At 38.2% G+C, this 17,669-nt stretch overlaps 1 protein-coding gene across 1 annotated transcript in view; it reads right to left on the reverse strand.

Moving 5' to 3' along the window:
* Positions 1–16,699: 16,699 nt before the first annotated feature.
* Positions 16,700–17,669, reverse strand: part of METTL15 (methyltransferase like 15) — a 57,451-nt gene continuing 56,481 nt past the window's right edge. Inside the window, exon 6 of the mRNA XM_053448642.1 lies at positions 16,700–17,413. Coding sequence (XP_053304617.1) covers positions 16,980–17,413 — 434 coding nt within the window. The 3' untranslated portion in view covers positions 16,700–16,979. The remainder of the gene's footprint in view (positions 17,414–17,669) is intronic.

The raw sequence follows: 17,669 nt of genomic DNA on the forward strand, positions 1-17,669 counted from the left end.
ATATAGATTGGTTTTTGGGACACCCTATTTGGCTCCAAAAAGTATTTTGCCATGGAACCAACAACCTCTATTTATGCCAAACTCCAAAACAGTTACCAGGCGGTCAAAGTAAACATATACGGGACAGCAAACAGCTCACTTCAAGAATTTAAAGGCAAAGCATTTTGAAAAAACATATTTTTCACCATGAGTGTAAACACCAGCGCTGTATCCAATTATGTTGGTCAGCATTGACAAAAACCTGGTTTTATCTCATTTTGTTCCAATAAACTCCCTTTATCTGCAGACCTGGAGGCCGCCATTGTTGTCAGTGTTGTGATAATTTAGGTGACTTTCCCTGCTCAAACCCCACATTGAGCTGAGTTTTTGGGACTTATTTGCGGCACAAATTTGTTTTTTTTCCTTCCAATACGCGTAAACTTAAAAACTACTTGTAATAAATGTTTTTTAGTAATTCAGAAATGTGACTAGATTGATGAACATCATTTTTTCAATGAGTCTTCTGTTTGCACCGAACCGTGGGAAGTATAAGGCCTTACACAATAGAATAGTTTATTATATTCCTGTACATCAGTTTATACGCAGGTAAAGCCTAGGATACTCGATAGTTGTACCAAGGTCATCCTTTATATGCTTTTCCCACAGCTGCATGATTGTGGCTTCTATCTTTTTTTACATCAACATTGCATTTAATAACCTTTCTCGGTTATATATTTATATTTTTGAATGGCGGTGATTCATATTCAAAAGAAAGGATGAGTGTGCTGATGTGTGGCTCTTAATGCAAAATCACTTGTATGGCTGCTTGTACTTTAGAGAGATTTTGTGGCCAAGAAGGTGGTTTGCAAAAGATGTGCATATTGAACATAAAAATGACATTGTTACTGGCAGTGACATATCCTGGCCTAAGACGGAGACGGGGCAGACAGAACAGAGAACATGCCAGAAGATTTGAATTCCCAGGATCAAGTACAGTGCCAAGCACAACCCGGGCAAGCCGTCTGTAGACCTTAAATACAGGCGGAAGCATAACCCTGAGAGCTATGGAGGCTGTGCCTTTAAGACACAGCGCTCTACGACTTCCTATCCTGGCACTTAAAGGTGCTGGATGCCTTTGAATATATTCCGAATGTCGTCCATGGAAGGTAAATACATCAATGGTTACTGGAGATGAAAGTGACTGAAAACCCACTGAAGGCTCTGGCTAATACATTTAATTGAGAGGCCATCAAGGCAGAGTTCATATAGCTTTGATCTTTGATTGTAGGGAGTGGAACCAGTTCTAATGAGTTTTGCGTCCAACCAGTTTTTGGTCCTAACGCTGCTGTGATGCTTGACCATCCTAACATATTCATGTAAGATTTTGTATGTCCACCAATAACCTACCACCAGGGGGGGGGGCGGAGATCATCCAGGGCCTCGGGCAACAAAAACTCATGGGCTCCCTGTGATGATGGCCCTCCCTCAGCCTCACCCTATCATGACCAAGCCTCTTCTTGGTTAAGCCCTTCCCTGGTGGTTAAAAAACAAAAAACTTGTAGTAATAAAAAAACATTATACTTTTAAACAGTATAAACAAACATTGTACTAATGATCCATGCACTAATGGTGGTACACAATAACTCTTTTCAGTGATGGGAGTTATTGTGTTGCACCATCAGAGGGCCATCACACACATGCTTCATGCTTTCTAACACTTTCACAATGTTTCCTTATCTTTCCTGCGTCTCTGTCTCCTCTCCTGCAGCTACTCTTTCTCTTCCTCCAACTTCTCTTCTTCTGTCTGTTTTTTTTTCCTCTTCTTTTTCCTACTTTTCTTCTTTCTTTCTACTTTAGGCCTTCTGATCCAGCAGCGGGCGTGGCTTCCAACAGTGCTGAGCACCAGGATATGACTTTAAAGAAACCAGCACTCACCCGAAAGGAGAATTATACTACAGACCTCCCACTCCTTTGATATTGGGCCGGTTAGAAGGAGGTGATGGGATTCATGATCTCCCGCTAACCAGCCCTGGCCCTGCAGACCCTCTCTGACCCTCGCAGGCTATCAGCCTGTGCCCGATGGATCAGTCTGCCCCTGCCTACCACCATATTATGACAGGATTTGCAGAGAATATATGAATTGCAAAGTAGGGTAAAAACATCAGTGGGACAAAACAGAACACAGCCCCTCTGGTGGAATAAAACTTTCCAACGTTTGAAAATCAGTACGCGCTTTGTTACATAAAAACAGTACATGATGGCAACAGGAATTGTACAAGTTAAAATGTATATCCAATAGTCTTATTTGTACAAAAAGTCAGTTCTCGATTTTATACCTTATTACTAACATTCTAACGGTGAACTTTACAAGTTGATATAGTTTCTTTCATTCTTCGTCTTTCTTTAAAATGCTTTAGTTCCTCCGGAGCTTGGACTTCAAAAGCAACGCTTTATCAAAGTTGTTTTTTTTGTTTTGTATTATTTTTCTTTGTTTCTTTCTTTATTATAGCAAGTCTCCAAATAGCAGAATTCCCAGCTGGAAGCTCATCCTGCTTCAACATCTTAGACTCTTTAGTTGAATTTGATCTAAGTCTCCAGAGCTATTCCTTGCGTCATCGAGAAAAATCATTCAAAAAGTTCTAACCCCAAAGCAGTTCATTGAGAAATCTATTTTTTCCCAACGTAAAATGAGATGTGTTCTGATTTGCATAGTAGCTAGCCAAAGACTGTGATTTTTTTTTTCTAGTTTGATCTGTATGGATGAAGGACAATGCATCTGACTGTAAGATGGAATTTTAACATATCAGCCAGAATATTTTTATAGCAAACAAGTCATCCGTCAACTTAACCAAGTCTTTCTGAAGCTAAAAATATTTCACATATTTTACTGTGTAATCCTCTGCAGAATTAAGTCATATTTTTTTTTTTTTTTTTTTTTTTAGAAAACCCATCATAGAGGATTACATTCACCGAGAAAATTATTATGGAAGCAAAGAAATGACAATCTAGTTATAAAGTAATTAAAGTAAAGTAATTGTAGTCACATAGAACAGGCCAATTCCCAAGACGTGAAAGTGGTATAATTCTCAGAGAGCAGTACTAACACTGTGGTTATGAAGGTAGTATAATAGAATTATAACACATTCACTGTCATGATAAGTGGATGTTCCAATGAGAACCGTCCACTTCTGAAAAGGGTTTGGTGCATGCTGTGAGAGTCAAGAGGCTTTAGAAAATGTATAATTGCAAAAGGGCCTAACAGGATTGGAATTAATCTGTGCTGATTGAATGCAGTTTGTATGCCTTAGCATTAGCTTTGATGGAGATATTTTTCCTGCACTCATCCTAAGGCAACAAAAATATGTTCTCAGGCTTAAGTTGTCATTTGAGTTAAGGAGGCAACTCAGCTGATATAATAAATAAATCTATAAAATAAGAGAAGCTATATCATATTGTTATGTGGCTGTCATGTATCACTATGTCTTATTGTCACATAGCTGTCAAGTTGGGTCAAGTGCTGTCCGGTCAAATATTACAAGCCTCCTCTGGAGTTAGATGGCCCTTAACTGCTGTTGAGTTCATCAGCAAGTCTGTCAGTAGAAATGGCCACAGGAGTCATGGGACAATCCAGTAGTCTCTGAGCTGTTGGCTATCTAGTTGGTCATCATGGTTCTCAGTCCTGTTGGTTTAATGCGTTTTTGGATGAGGTCCTGAGGAGGTGAGTGAATCTTGTCAAGTATGGTATGACAGCCAGTTGAGTTGACTCAAGTTCACATAAGGAAGCAAGTCAAGCTTTTTTTCAGTCAACTCGGTAAATTGACTGTAATGGATGATCATTTTTCTGAACAGGAAACTGCATAAAAAAATATCCGCTATAAGAGAAGGGTATTTATAAGAGGACATTTAGGGATGGAGAGGCAAGAATATCAGATATCCCCTACTTACTGTAACTTCAAACCCTCACCAAAAGCCCACCTGGTCAGAAAAATACAATACCCAGAACCCTCATTCCGAAAAGAAACCCTCTGTGTATCAACCTTTCAGATCCTTGGTCAAGTGGTCCATCATCTTCTGTATCACCGTCTAATTCCCCTTCGACCTCCTAACTGTTTGTAAGCTCACAAGAGCATCTTTTCCTTCTGTACCAGTGTGTATTATGTATTCTCTTATTATTGTTGATTTTCTAGATTGTACATTTTAATTTCATTGATCATTTTGTATGTGCTCTATTAATAAAATATAATACCAATAATAACAGTAACAGCCAACGTTTAGCCATTTCCCATACACTTTACTAAGACTTATTAATGCTACAATGGAATAGCTTACAGAAGTATCTGAACAAGTATAGTAATGTTTTGTAACAGTATACTAATCAAAGTAAATCCTTTAGATGTAGTTCTGGAACTTAATTCAAAAGTGTGGACCAGAAGCCGATGGAAAACGCGTTGTGACTGTTTGTGAGTCACCTGTGATGAAATGAATAAATAACAAGGGATCAATCCTTTAGGGTCTTTAAATATCAATAGGAAGACCTTTTACTCAATCCTTCAAGGCTTATCTTAAATGCTCAACTCATTAACTGCGTGTCTAAAGTATTGGCAAATCTGTCTACCATTACCTTACAGTAAAATATGCAAGTACATTTAACACTTGTACCTTGATATATCCTGATTTACCGTAACAAAGGATAACACAAAGACAAATCCTGCTGGACTTTAGAAGAACCATTTAACTATTGTACCGGTCAAAAAAACACAAGCAGCTCAATAAACGGTGTGCCACAAACTCGAGCCATCAGATTAGAGCCTAAAACAGAAGGGATAGAGATTTCTGATAACATAGTACAATCTAAGAAAAGACTTTCTTCAAGTGGTGGATTCTTACATTAAGATAAAGAAGTCCTGTGCTGAGAAATGTAGGCTTCAAGCTTCCATTCTGGATTGTGTCACTAGTGCCCATTCCTACCTACGTTGAGCATGTACAAACCCAATTTTGCCCAGAATCAAGCAGTGCGGATGTGCTGAGTCTCCGATAGCGGTCATCAAAGCAGAGTTTCTACTGTGTTTGCTTTCCTCAGGTGAGAGTTGGTACCGTGTTAGCCATAGAAACACAAGAGACAAATAGAGTCAAGTTGATACCTTTTATTGGCTAACTGAGTAGATCTAGAAGGCACGCTTTCAAGACCTCTCAGGTCTCTTCCTCAGGCATATTATACCCTGAGAGCTCTTAAAAGCTTGCATTCTAGATCTACTCAGTCAAGGAAGGTATCAACTCAACTCTACTTGTTTCCTGCTTTCATCAGCACATTGAGATAAATCGCAAGGTTGATGTTGACTGGCAGCTGAAAGAGAGATGAAGAGGCTTGGTCGCTTGCAGTCTAATATATGTAGGTACCTTCCAGACGTTTCTCCATGAAGTTTGGAATTTCAGTCCGTACCATTGCCCCCATTGACACATTTAACATATGGAACATAACAAAGTGGAAAGTTGTTGAAACAAACTTTCTAGTGATGCATGATCCTGATGTATCTTATGGCTTTATTAAATAGTAAGAGCTCTGTACGACACAGTGTCTCAAAAATGCAAAGCATTCTCTTTAAATCTGATTCCTTCCCAGAACATCGTACTTTTGCTTTGTTCTCTACGGACACCCACCTAGAATGTCTGTGTTCTGGTGAAAAACACCATCATTTGGAAGAAAAACATGAACTTTAAAGATGAGGAAGGACAGAATCCTTTTGCTATTTTGTCCTTCTAAATTCCAGATCAAAGCCACTAAATGCCAAGTGTTAAAATATCCATATCCACGCACTCGTTAATTATACACTAAAAGCATGATCTAGTTATAAAGACTTTCTGCTTAACTCCAGTAGAAGCGTCTGCATGTCGTATGTATCACGTTAATTGTCAGCTGTGTTTCAGCAAGTTGTAAGGACAATACAGGGTAATCACGCTTAACGGGAGACCTATTCGGCCCTTCTAGTCAGCCTGTTTTCCCGGATGTAATGAGTCCTTGGTATTGTTTTGGATTCAGGGGCCATATGCCTATCCCATGCATGTTTACATTTCTTAAATTGTATTAACCTCTATGGCTTTTCCAACAAGATTCAACAATTTAACAATAGGGGAGACTTTAATCTGTTAAATGTTTCCCCTTCAGGATGAGAAACACAATCAAATTGTTAAACATCTAAACCGTTCCAGAAGTAGCTTTTTAATCGTGTAAGATTTTGTCTCATTTGTAATTTTTCAGGGAACACTATAATGTCATGTGACAGGAAAGCAGGAAATAAAGAAAGCTTCTCACGTGGTAGCAGCCGCAATTAATGTTTAGCAAAAGTAACAGAGCCGCGTTAATCCTATTTGCTTTTTGTTAATGTGTGTTTTTGATATATTTGACTGGTGCTATCGATGGTCCACATGGCGCATGAGGTCTGACTTGTATCCATCTGAACATCTGGCCATCTATTAGAAAACCCTTAAAGTTCCAGTTGAGGTACATTAAGGCTTTGTTATATACCTATGTTTCAGGATTAGACAGCTCCATGGAAGGGATTGCAATATTAAGAGGCTGATACCCTCAAGGAGGAGCCTAGCTGAACGTTTCCTATCAAAAGTGAGCAGTGAAAAGTTGGAGCAACTCAACTGAGGAACTACAAACATCTAATAGAACGGCTAAAACGTCCATCGGTAGTAACATCCAGGAAACGCCGTACAGAGCCCCGACAGATCTCAGGCGTATCTTTCCTGATTAAGGAGATGGATGCTGGAGGTGCCAGGGTTTGCCAGGAACGTATACGCATATTTGGTGGTCCTGCCCTTAGTTATCGGGGTCTCGAAAGATGGCAGACCCTAGTTTTAAAGTTTCCCCACGGTTTTGTTACACCGAGCGGGATGATACCTATGTGTATTAAGACTGTTTAAGCAAAAAACATTCCCAAATTGTACTTAAAACAATTTATTTTAAATCCTCTCAAAAAAACTTAAACTGAAAAAACATTTCATGGTAATGATGGTTTTTAATTGCTGATTATAAATTAAGGAGTGGACTGGGTCATACTGGGATATTGAGTAGACCCTCAAAAGTAGGGAATTCTGTTTTAAAATAATATTCTAGTAGAGCAAATGGTATCTAGAACTGACGTGGACTTGTTGAGTCAATCAGGTTAATACTTTTCTGTTACTCAGATGGCCCGTTTTAGCGAGGGTTCAAAGGCCTCTGTTTCCATCAATAGCCTCACCCTTTGAGTTTTGTGAAATAACAAGCGGTAATAGGAAATAAATATTTTCCGCCGTTCATCAGCCTAGAACTTAAAATAAAACCGATTTTCAGGATGGAACCCAATACATTGTTCGGTGTTAAAGGGACAGTGAAATGTTAATTTATTTGCTTATGTGATTTAGATTTATCTTGTGTAATGAATCTGTATGTGGTCAGTTTATACAATAAAACATATATATATATATACATATGTGTATGTGTTTCCTAACTATATTATTTAACCCTTTAAGGACAATGGGCGGTCCCTAAACCCATTGAAACCAATGCATTTTGAGCCCGTACATGTACAGGCTTTGTCATTAAGGGGTTAAACATCTGAAAGCATCTTTTGTTTTATATCATAACTCAGCTACACAATCTTTAGAGGGGATCCTGGTTAACTCAATAACCCTGACAGAGACCCTGCATGCAGAGCGGCCCTTTAAGCTTGGGGTTTAGCCATATAATATAGAAGCTAAAACTTCTAAAGATAACTTAGTGAACAGGAATATAATACAGTGTTGGTTTTTCAATTCCTAGCCTTTTTTATAAAAAATGTTTATGTAATTAAGTGAAATTTTGAAAAGTTACATAGAATTTAGTAAAGTATTTCAATAGTAATAACAAGAGACTCAGCTGTGAGGTTAATAATTAGAATCAAAGATTCTTTGACAGCGTTAAGTGGCTGTCTGTAAGATTTAGCCTATTATCCAGCGGAGGCACAAGTACAATTTAATGCTAGGCACCAAAATTTAATTAAAAGCTAAAAGCTAGATGATTTCTCCCAACATATGTCTTCGGAATAAGAAGCCGCGGCTGCGTTCAGCCTGGCCGAGTTATGCGAACCTCACACGTTCCGGTTTTTCTCATTAGGAGAGATCTTTCGCTATAAAATGTGTTTGGTCGCTGTGATAGTGTTCATCCCGCTCACTGCGAGTGTAAAGGTGTTTGCACTTTTAGTTAAAGGGAAATTCCCACCAAAATGTTTCAGTTAATTAAATTACATTTTTACAAATATATAAATATATATATATATATATATTTTTTTTTTTACAACAATTCCAGTTTTTGTATTATATAATATTTTCAGGCCATTTGTATGCGTTCTCGTTGTGTTATCTACTAGACAAATGCCCGAAGTATGACTTCTTATTATACTGCCTTGTGGTAAGCAGTAGAATGGCTTGGTCTTATTCACCCACTCTGACTCATGCAATACTTGCATCTGTTCTTAGCTGTTTTTTCTCTCTGTAGCAGTTCTCCCTTCTTAAAGTCTGTCATATCCCTTTGTGTCTCTCTTTTCTAGACACAAAGAAATCCAAGTCCTCATCCAAGCATGTCACAAGCATGTTCTCTCTAACTGTCCTTGTTATATCAGAAGGCTTTAGAAAGATGCATGGATGGGAACTAGTATGACCTGTAGAACCAAATACTTATTAAACCAGCCATACTGTCCTCTTCCTCAACGGTCTGACGACTCTTTGCTGCTTGAACTATAGCTGCCCTGTCCAGGCATTTTACAGCTAAAGGATGCATATTAATGTTATTACGAAGTAGTTTAATTCTCCTCCTAACTGGATTGTCTCTATAATCATAGAGTGCAGGCAAAAAAAAAAAAAAGTAACTGATTGGTTGTTGCCATAGAAGTGTCTTAAAGGTTCTTATGTTGTTTTATGCGATTAAACCTTCAGTATACATAATTTAATAACACATTTTCTAAGGTTTATTTTCTTAACGTACTAGAGAGCAAAATTGATGTTTAATTGGAACGGCACCTTTAAAATACACACGTTAAAAATCCTCCCGATTGAATATTTTGTCTCGCTAACTGTTCTTTTCTTGAAGTGCTTACTATTATTTTTCACCCGATTAATTAATGATGTCGATGTATTTACTTTCACTCTTGTACCCAATATCATCCATGTATATGATGAATAATTCTTAACACTGGTTTATGTGTCACTTCATTGGACCCACTGCAACATTATAAACAGGATACATTATTAACTATCCTCGCAGCGGGTTACGTATCGGTTTACTACTGTTTACATTCACTTTTTAAAGGTATACACCAACCCACTTCTACATTAAATATGATAATTAGAACATACATAATAACAAAGCATGAGTTAAAAGGACATTTCACGTGGGAATCTCATAGGCTAATTTTGTAACATATACAGATCTTGCGCACAATACGTTAAGGTATGTCTACATTCTTAATGTTTCATTCTGAGTTAATGATAATTGTTACTTTTTTGCTGGTTAGTGGTGTTTTGTGGCCTAGGCGGGTCCAGCGGGGTAGCAAGAAAACAGGGAACCAATCGTCCTCTTGAGGGATCCAGCTCCCTGTAGTGGCGCTGCTCATCGGGCCGGTAAAAGAGAGAGCACTGATCTCCCCAACCAGCCTATTAACACCATGGAGGATTGTGCCGAGTTCATTCCCACCTGGCACCAGACATCTTTAAAGACAGAGCTCCAGGATATAACATCATATCCTGACACTCAAGGACAGTGGTGCGGAAGGGGGTTGGTGGTTCTGCCCTGGGTTCATGGGTGGATGCAGGGGGACAACAGGGCTATGCCCCCGGGGAAAAAAAGCAGCATGCTGCAAGAGTTGGATACAGACCTGAGGCCTGGACTGACCTCTTTATCTCCCTAATTCCAAGGAAGAGGCTGGGTTCAGCAGGGTCATGTAACATTGCGTAACCCTGCGGTAGTAGCGGGTGAGGCTGTGCAGGTTGAGTTGATGGTGCATGTGTCTGGGTATGTCTGTGTAAGTGTGTGTGTGGGGCATGTTAGTTTGTGTAAGTGTGTGACAGGGTATGCTAATGTGTGTTTCTGGCTATGTTAGTGTTAGTATGTTTATCTTATTATGCTAGAGTAAGTATGTGTGTGCCTGTCAATGTGTGCCCAGTTGAGTTAGTGTGAGTGCCTAGGCATGTTAGTGTGAGCACCTGGATGTGTGTGTTATTGTAAGTGTCTGTGTGTGGTAGTGTAAGTGAGTGTACGTCTGTTAGCATGTGTTGAACGTCTAATTGTGTTACTATTAGTGTCTGAGCATGTTAGTGTGTGTCTAGGTTTATGTATTAGTGTGTGTGTGTGTTACTGTGAGTATCTAGTTGTGTTAGTGTGAGTCTGGATGTGTGTGTTTTAGGATGTGAGTGTCCCTCCCAAGGTCAGGCTCTGGATCCTCCTCTGCTTTTTTTTATGCCTAGAGCAGCACCAAAGGTAAATGCACCATTGATAATGGTGATAATGGTGAATCACAGTTGGAATTTTTGCTTGAAAACAGGTGAAAGTTCAGAATATATATATATATATAGTCTCTCCAATAGATTATGAACATCAAGGTATAATCAGAAGTGTGACCTAATAACATTTTGCATCTCTATTAAAGTACACTTTCCAAAAACATGAATCATTGGAACATGAAAAAGAAAAACTATGAACCATTTTAATTACAGTATTCATTATTTAAAATATATTTAAAATATTAAGTTAGTTATCATGGAATAAACACATCTAATGTCGCTTTTCTTAATCTCTAAATGAAGTTGAAGAGGAGGAAATCAGGTACACGCATGTAATAGTACGAACAGAAGCCACATAATTAAATAACTCATTTAAAAAATGTTATCGCAACATATAGGCTGATTCTGACACCGTTGATTGATTTAAAGTTTCTCTTAAGTGACAAGACCCCTTTCATCCATTCACGTTATTTATTGCTGCAATTCATGTACCCATTAATCTCTTGTCCACTTCTTCACGACAGTATAATAGATCGAATAGTGGATCACCAATTTCTTAAACCCAGTAGCTGGTATGGAATGATGAATCATACTGATGACATAACAATTTAGAGTTGTAGACCTTACTGAAAAAACTTCCCGGCAGATGATGGAGAACCTAATACAACGAGGGAATTCAAACATGCGTGGGACAGGCATATGACTATCCTACACCTAAGACGAGACCAAGGACTGATTAAGGTCTGGGTGAAATGGTTCATTTCTGCCTTCAAATTTCTAAGAAGTCTGAAGCCCTAAATATATTTAGGATTATTAAAGTAGGAGGTGGCGCACCAGTTGTTGTTTGGAGTCCAAATCCCTGCATTCCTCTCTCCTCCCCTGATGCTCCTTAGAATGTTTGCTGAGTGTGAAGGTATCACAGGGTTCTACAGCCATAAAAGTTCTCAGCAGAGAACATGTTTATAAATTATTATAAATAGAATGCATTTTCTTCCTCTAAATGCCTTTGTTGTATACACAACGACCAATCAAAAGTCACATCAAAAGTCTTGATAACCGCACAATAAAAGTGTCTCTCTTTAGCCTCTCTGATAACGTTAGAAATAGCGTTTCTGCATATTTACCGCATATTAGTTTTTTTTTTGGGGGGGGGGGGGTTCTGCATGGAAGGGGTTTATGATGCAATCTTTTAAAAAAATTATTATAGCATTCTATTGATTATTCCCACTGATTGGGCCGTTTCATTAATTATGATAGTGATAAGATGACCTCACGGTTCGCTCTCCAATCGCTCTTTATACATCACCGGGTCTTTCAGGAACCGGGAGAGACAGAAGTGGTACGTCCACGCTCGAAACCAAGGATTTCACCACCCGGGAGCGCGTGATTGATTGAAAACATGAGAATTATCGACGCTGTAGTATACGTGCGCCCAGAAAGCCTTCACACTGTACAATTCCAAGACATCTTAATTATCTCTAGTTGGGGCGGTTAAAAGAAAGAAAAGCGGCGAGAGAGAAAAAAAATGGTGTCGTTTCAATTAACTACAAATAAATGAACTGTCAGTGTTTTATGTGCCATGAAATTACCCAGCTATTTTATCTCACTTAGGATGCTATTAGGCCACTATTTTAGGAGTACCAGCCAAGTGTGACATTCGCAGCACGCACCTCTGCTCTATGCTGTTTTTCCTGCGCCGAGGGTACAGGTTAACTGCCTATTCAATTGTCTCGTCCGATCTGATTAATGGAAGCTGGAAGCTGCACGTGCGGCTCAGTGCTAAAGCCGGGCTTTTTTATCCTATATAGCGTGATATATCTTCCTCCATCATACTGTTTCTTATTATCAGAATCGCAGGTTTGCCAACGAGAAAAGTGATATTTCACATATTGATAGCATAATGACTTTGATGGAGACAAAGAGGTCATTTATTTTTTTTGGGGGGGGGGGTTGAGTTTATTTTTATTCTTTGCACTTTGCTATGGTGGGAATCTGTCTTTTATAGGAGTCTATAAAGGATATGTGGATTTATCATCACGCAATGACCTTTATCATAAGCGACCTTAACGTCATAACATGACAAGGTCCTAGCTATACAACCCGCTTCTCTTTGTGGATCTCACGCGGATAACGCGTGTCACCAAATTCAGAGAAAACTGCAGTCATTTTTCGTAAGGAATCAATGCAAAAATGAAATTAGTAAATTACATTTTGTGACAACACTATAAAAAAAACCATTTTATAGACTTGTGAAAAGCTGGAACATCATTTAAATAACTGGAGTGTCAGTGTCTTTGATTCAAACACTTTGTCATCCTCCATCAAGAAACGACTAAAGAAAGTTTGGGCAATGCTACGGCCCAGCTCGAAAGCTAAGCTATCTAAAATGTCTCGTTCATGCCATAGAAACATAGAATTTGACTGAAGATAAGAGCTATTCAGGCCAACAAGCCTGATGTAAAGACTCAAATCATAACCAGTCCTTGATTGGGATGAGGTGTCTTCAGGAGCCATATGCCCACACAATAGGATTCAGATACTATCCCAGTATCGCCCTTCTTTTAAATTTGGGGGACTCATACCATAAACATCAAGTCTCCATGGCCTTTTTTTTTTGCCCCCAGTAAATGCCATATGTGGCCACGAGGACATTAGTCGGAGTGAAAATTCATCAGACGAAAATATTAAAATTAAGGTTCTTTACTTAAAAGAATAACACCAGTTAACCCTTTTTTTCATAAAAAGTCTTCTAAAAGCATTAAAAGTCTCACAGTGTTTAATATTCGGTGTTGCTTTATAAAAAAAGATCATTTTGAATTCAGAAGTAACTCCAGTAGCAAGAATATACATTTTGATAATTCCTTTAGCTAGAATAAATAAAAGGATTTATGTTCATGAAAGAACCATTCGTGAAAGGACGTCAAAGAAACAGCTGACTCAAATCATGGCAAATGGAGTAAAATCATAAACGTCTAAACAAACATTGGCATGAAATCTGAAGCGTTAATCCGAGGCCAACCTTAATACATTGAAATCTCAGTTTGGCTTAACAAGCCAACGTGTCCGCTTACAAACCCACAATTTGTGCTTTTTGGGCAAATTATGGGCTTTAGATTAAACAGTTCAGGGGCTGAATTCCCCATAACTTTGCCAGCATGCTTGAGAATCCTTAATGATTCTGCAGAACACAAAGTTCTCAAAAAATCATTTTAGTAGGAGTTCAAAATTCATAAATTTTGTGTGAAATTAAAAATAAAATAAAAATAATTTCGGCAGCATTCGCGTAATGTTTGAGTGTTTATTGATAGAAGTTGTCAAAGTTTAAAGGTTTGATTTAACTTACAGTCTCCATTTGCCTTGATTTGGCTTGTGGGACCTTTAGGTCCTTTGGGCGACCCAAGGTCCAGATCTGAATGCTCAATGCTTTTTTTGCATATTTGTGGGTGTGATGTTATAACGTCACCCAACAAAGTTGCCGACATCTGAGTATACGAGTATTAGGTAAGAACACTATTTATATATTTTTTTATGGAAAGGATCTTTTTAATACATTTGAAAGCTGGAGGGCCGCAGGTTGGACACCCCTGTTCTAGGATATAGTATCATTTTTTATACTGGTATTTGTTGTCCAGAAAAATATACAATTTAGTTTTATTTTATCTACCATTTAATTTTTTTATCTGCTCCAGTTTTGAAAAAAAAAAAAAAAAAATGACATCGTCTATTTCAGAAGTTGTCATTTTTAATATCACAATTAAAACGTACAAGCTATAAATGTACCATTAATATAATGAGGTCAAATAGAATAACCAATAGCACTTTTAATGTAAGTGTGTCCTCCCAGCTATGCAAAAAAAAAAAAAAATACTGAAAAATTATGATTTTATTCGGTTGACTCTTTTCCTATGCGAAATAAAGAAGAATTTCTTAAAAGCCATTGGTTTCCAACTGAAAGATTTTATGTTCCTCGGTTTTCCACAGCTCATATACTTTCCCGACAGTGAAGGTAATTCTTGCCTCATCAACGCAAGGGGAGGAAAACCCCTAAAGGCAATTTTGTTCAGGATGTTTCCTTTCAGTTATGTGAACTAGAATAACTGTATATTATCCTATTTGTTCCAGTTGTTAACTCCAATACTTGTTATACTATCGTTATCGTGAAAATTAATTCGCTAGGCTTTTTACATTTCAATTCCGCTCTGTGACTAATGTAACATCGGTATAGGACGATTACTGGTCTTTCCGTAGTCCTTAGCTGCTAAAAAAAAATAAAAAAAAAATGAAAGCAGCGACCCTTCTGGCAAATATTGCTCAATTCATTGCTTGGCTAAGATTTCCATCTCAGAGGTAATTTGTCAAACAATTCTGTTAATTGAATTAAAAAGGAAAACTCTGATGCCTTTAGTTTTCTGGTCTCTTAGAATTTTCAGCTACTCAGCACATTCTGAAAGTTGTTGAGAATGTTGGTTTCGGGGTTTGTTTGTTTTTTTGCAACGTATAAGAATTATTAAAAATTGTAAAAAAAAATTGGAATAGGGTAAGGGGTAAAAGCTCTGTAGGCTCCCCACTGGAATACAGGGTTCCCAGAATCTAACATGAAGCGTATGAGCTTCAACAATGGCTCAGAAGAGCAAGGCTGTTATTTTATGGATCCATATGGGTTCTGGGAGGGCGTATTTAACATAGTCTTATCAGAGTGAGTAATCAGATAAAGAAAGGATAAAAGATTAATCCCAAAAGTTGGGTTGGGTTGGATGATAGGGTTTCACTGGGATTAGTTTTAGTGTAGACACAATATAAGTGCCTACTCGGAGGTTATAATTAGTGAATCGCTGCTTTTCTAGCAGAAAGACAGGGATCAGTCAAACGCAGCCCATGCCAATGATCCTTTAGGGTATTAGGCTGTCATGGAGTATATACTAAATGTTAACATATTTGGGGAATAGGGTTAAGGTCAAGGTATTTTTTAAAAGGATGCAAACATCTGCCCTATTGGAGGTATAGGCTCAATTAAAATTGAACAGACAAGCGACAGTTAAAAATGAGATTCTAGGGGGGAATGGATTTAAGGTTGGGTCAGTGGACTCGCTCGTTGAAATTCTTGATTTAAGTGTTACTGAAATTAAAGCCCGAACCATATCAATTTATCCCCAGGATAAGCCAGAGGGAGCTCTCTACATTACTTTCTACAATGATCACAAGACAAACCGAGAACACATTTACCAAATTTTCCAAAACAGCAGCATTTCAAAGAAGTGTAACTTCATCAATGCGAGTCCAGAGACTTTTATTAAATTAGATCTGCTTTGGGTATCACTTTCCAAACGATCGCCTACATTTTAACGAGTAACCATCAGACGCCCCAATCTGTCTGCAGCAAGCTGTCGACAGCCTTCCCCACTTAACGCCTGCCGAAACCACACACATAACTTTACAGCCAGGCGGCTGAACATGCCCATTGGAAGAGTTCTGTGGAGTTATAATAGCGATCGGAAACATTTCTTAGTCTACTACGAAGCCTCTTACACGTTTTTGATCTTCGGCGCAAAATGTCAACCCGACTACATGGAAATAAAGTTCAACCACAGCAATAAAAAGAAACTTTGCAGAGTTGTCTAAATATGAGCATGCTGGACAGGGTCCAGGAGTATTTTGTTACAGCATAGAAAACCTCTTTAAGTTACATTTATAAGAAATTAACATTAACAGAATATATTTTCAAAAGCCAAAGGAATGAGATAAAAAAGGGAAAACGGTAAAGGAGTTCTTTGTATTCTTCAACATTTCTCTCTAAAGGTTATTAATAAAAAAAATAGTGTTCCAGATTGTGAAAAATGGTCATTTTCCATAGAAATTGGTCCTGGTGACTGTGCTATTCCACACTAAACTAGGGTGGGTCCATGCTTTCGGAGCCTTACAGTATTATACAGCTGATATGGCATGTGCTTTCCATTGAATAGTTTTTATGACATCACTTTACCACCATGAGATTTATCAAGGTAGAATAACTGAAGATGTGTAAGTATGGAAGTCTATCCCGGAACATGAATTTAACATAAACAGGGCATGCTACGGGCTACATCTGTTTAGACTATCCTTAAGTAAGCAGATATTGGATGAAATAGAATTAACTTTGTTAATGTATGTATGCTAAATTACATAATTATAGTGTGTGATAAAAATAGAGAGATGTTACACAATATGGTTTTGTTGTTTTATTGGTTGAAGGATATGATTCTTATACAAATTACAAAATCACCATCTTTTGCTTGATATTGAAGGATACCTCTGTTCCCTATAAAATGGTTTATTAACGTTTCTTTAGGGTGTTGGGTCTTCAGGGGAAAAAGTCTGGTAGGCTGCTGATGTTCCTTTCAAACATGATATTTCACAGTCACTGTGATATGAAGTGGAAATCCAAGTGTTGACTCGCAATGGTGGCAATTTCAGTGCTGATTACCTGGCCTAAGCCATGGAAATACTCACAGCTTTATAGCAGCCCTTAGTTTTGCAGACCTGCCCCTGGGATTGTCTAGGACATCTTGGTACTGTGGTGTAAGCACTTTCTTTTGTATAACTGTCCATTCGGAGCCAGAGTGTGAGTTCACAACGTCATCATCCTCCACTTCCGTAAAGTCCTTCTGCTCTCCTCGTCTTATCTTATGCCTGATACCAAGATTTGGCTTTTCGGTCATATCTATCCCATGTAGGAATCGCTTGACAACCCGGTCTTCTAGCGAATGGAAGGAAATCACAACCAGTTTTCCTCCGGTTCTCAGAAACTTCTGAGCTGTCTTGAGCCCGGCGTACAGTTCATTCAGCTCATCGTTGACGAAGATACGAAGAGCTTGGAAACTTTTAGTTGCAACGTGCGCTGGTCTTTGGAGAAGATCTTTCCGGGCAAACATACCAGTTCCTGTAAAAAAAATCTAAATAAATCAGTCTATAAGGGGATAGTAGGCGAATCCCTTTGAACCATTTAAACAAATAAAAGATAACACTCGGAGAGTCTTTTGCAGGAAAATTTGAGGAGCACGCTGGGTATATTGAGGAGCCATGATGGGATATTTATGAACATAAGGCAAGAAAGACTCCAGAAGTTAAACAAAAATAGGGTTCTTTTATGTACTGGTGTCAGACTCACAATTTATTAATGACTTATTTCAATTCCT

The sequence above is a fragment of the Spea bombifrons genome, chromosome 10 (assembly GCF_027358695.1).
Source record: "Spea bombifrons isolate aSpeBom1 chromosome 10, aSpeBom1.2.pri, whole genome shotgun sequence".
In the NCBI taxonomy this organism is placed as follows: Eukaryota; Metazoa; Chordata; class Amphibia; order Anura; family Pelobatidae; genus Spea; species Spea bombifrons.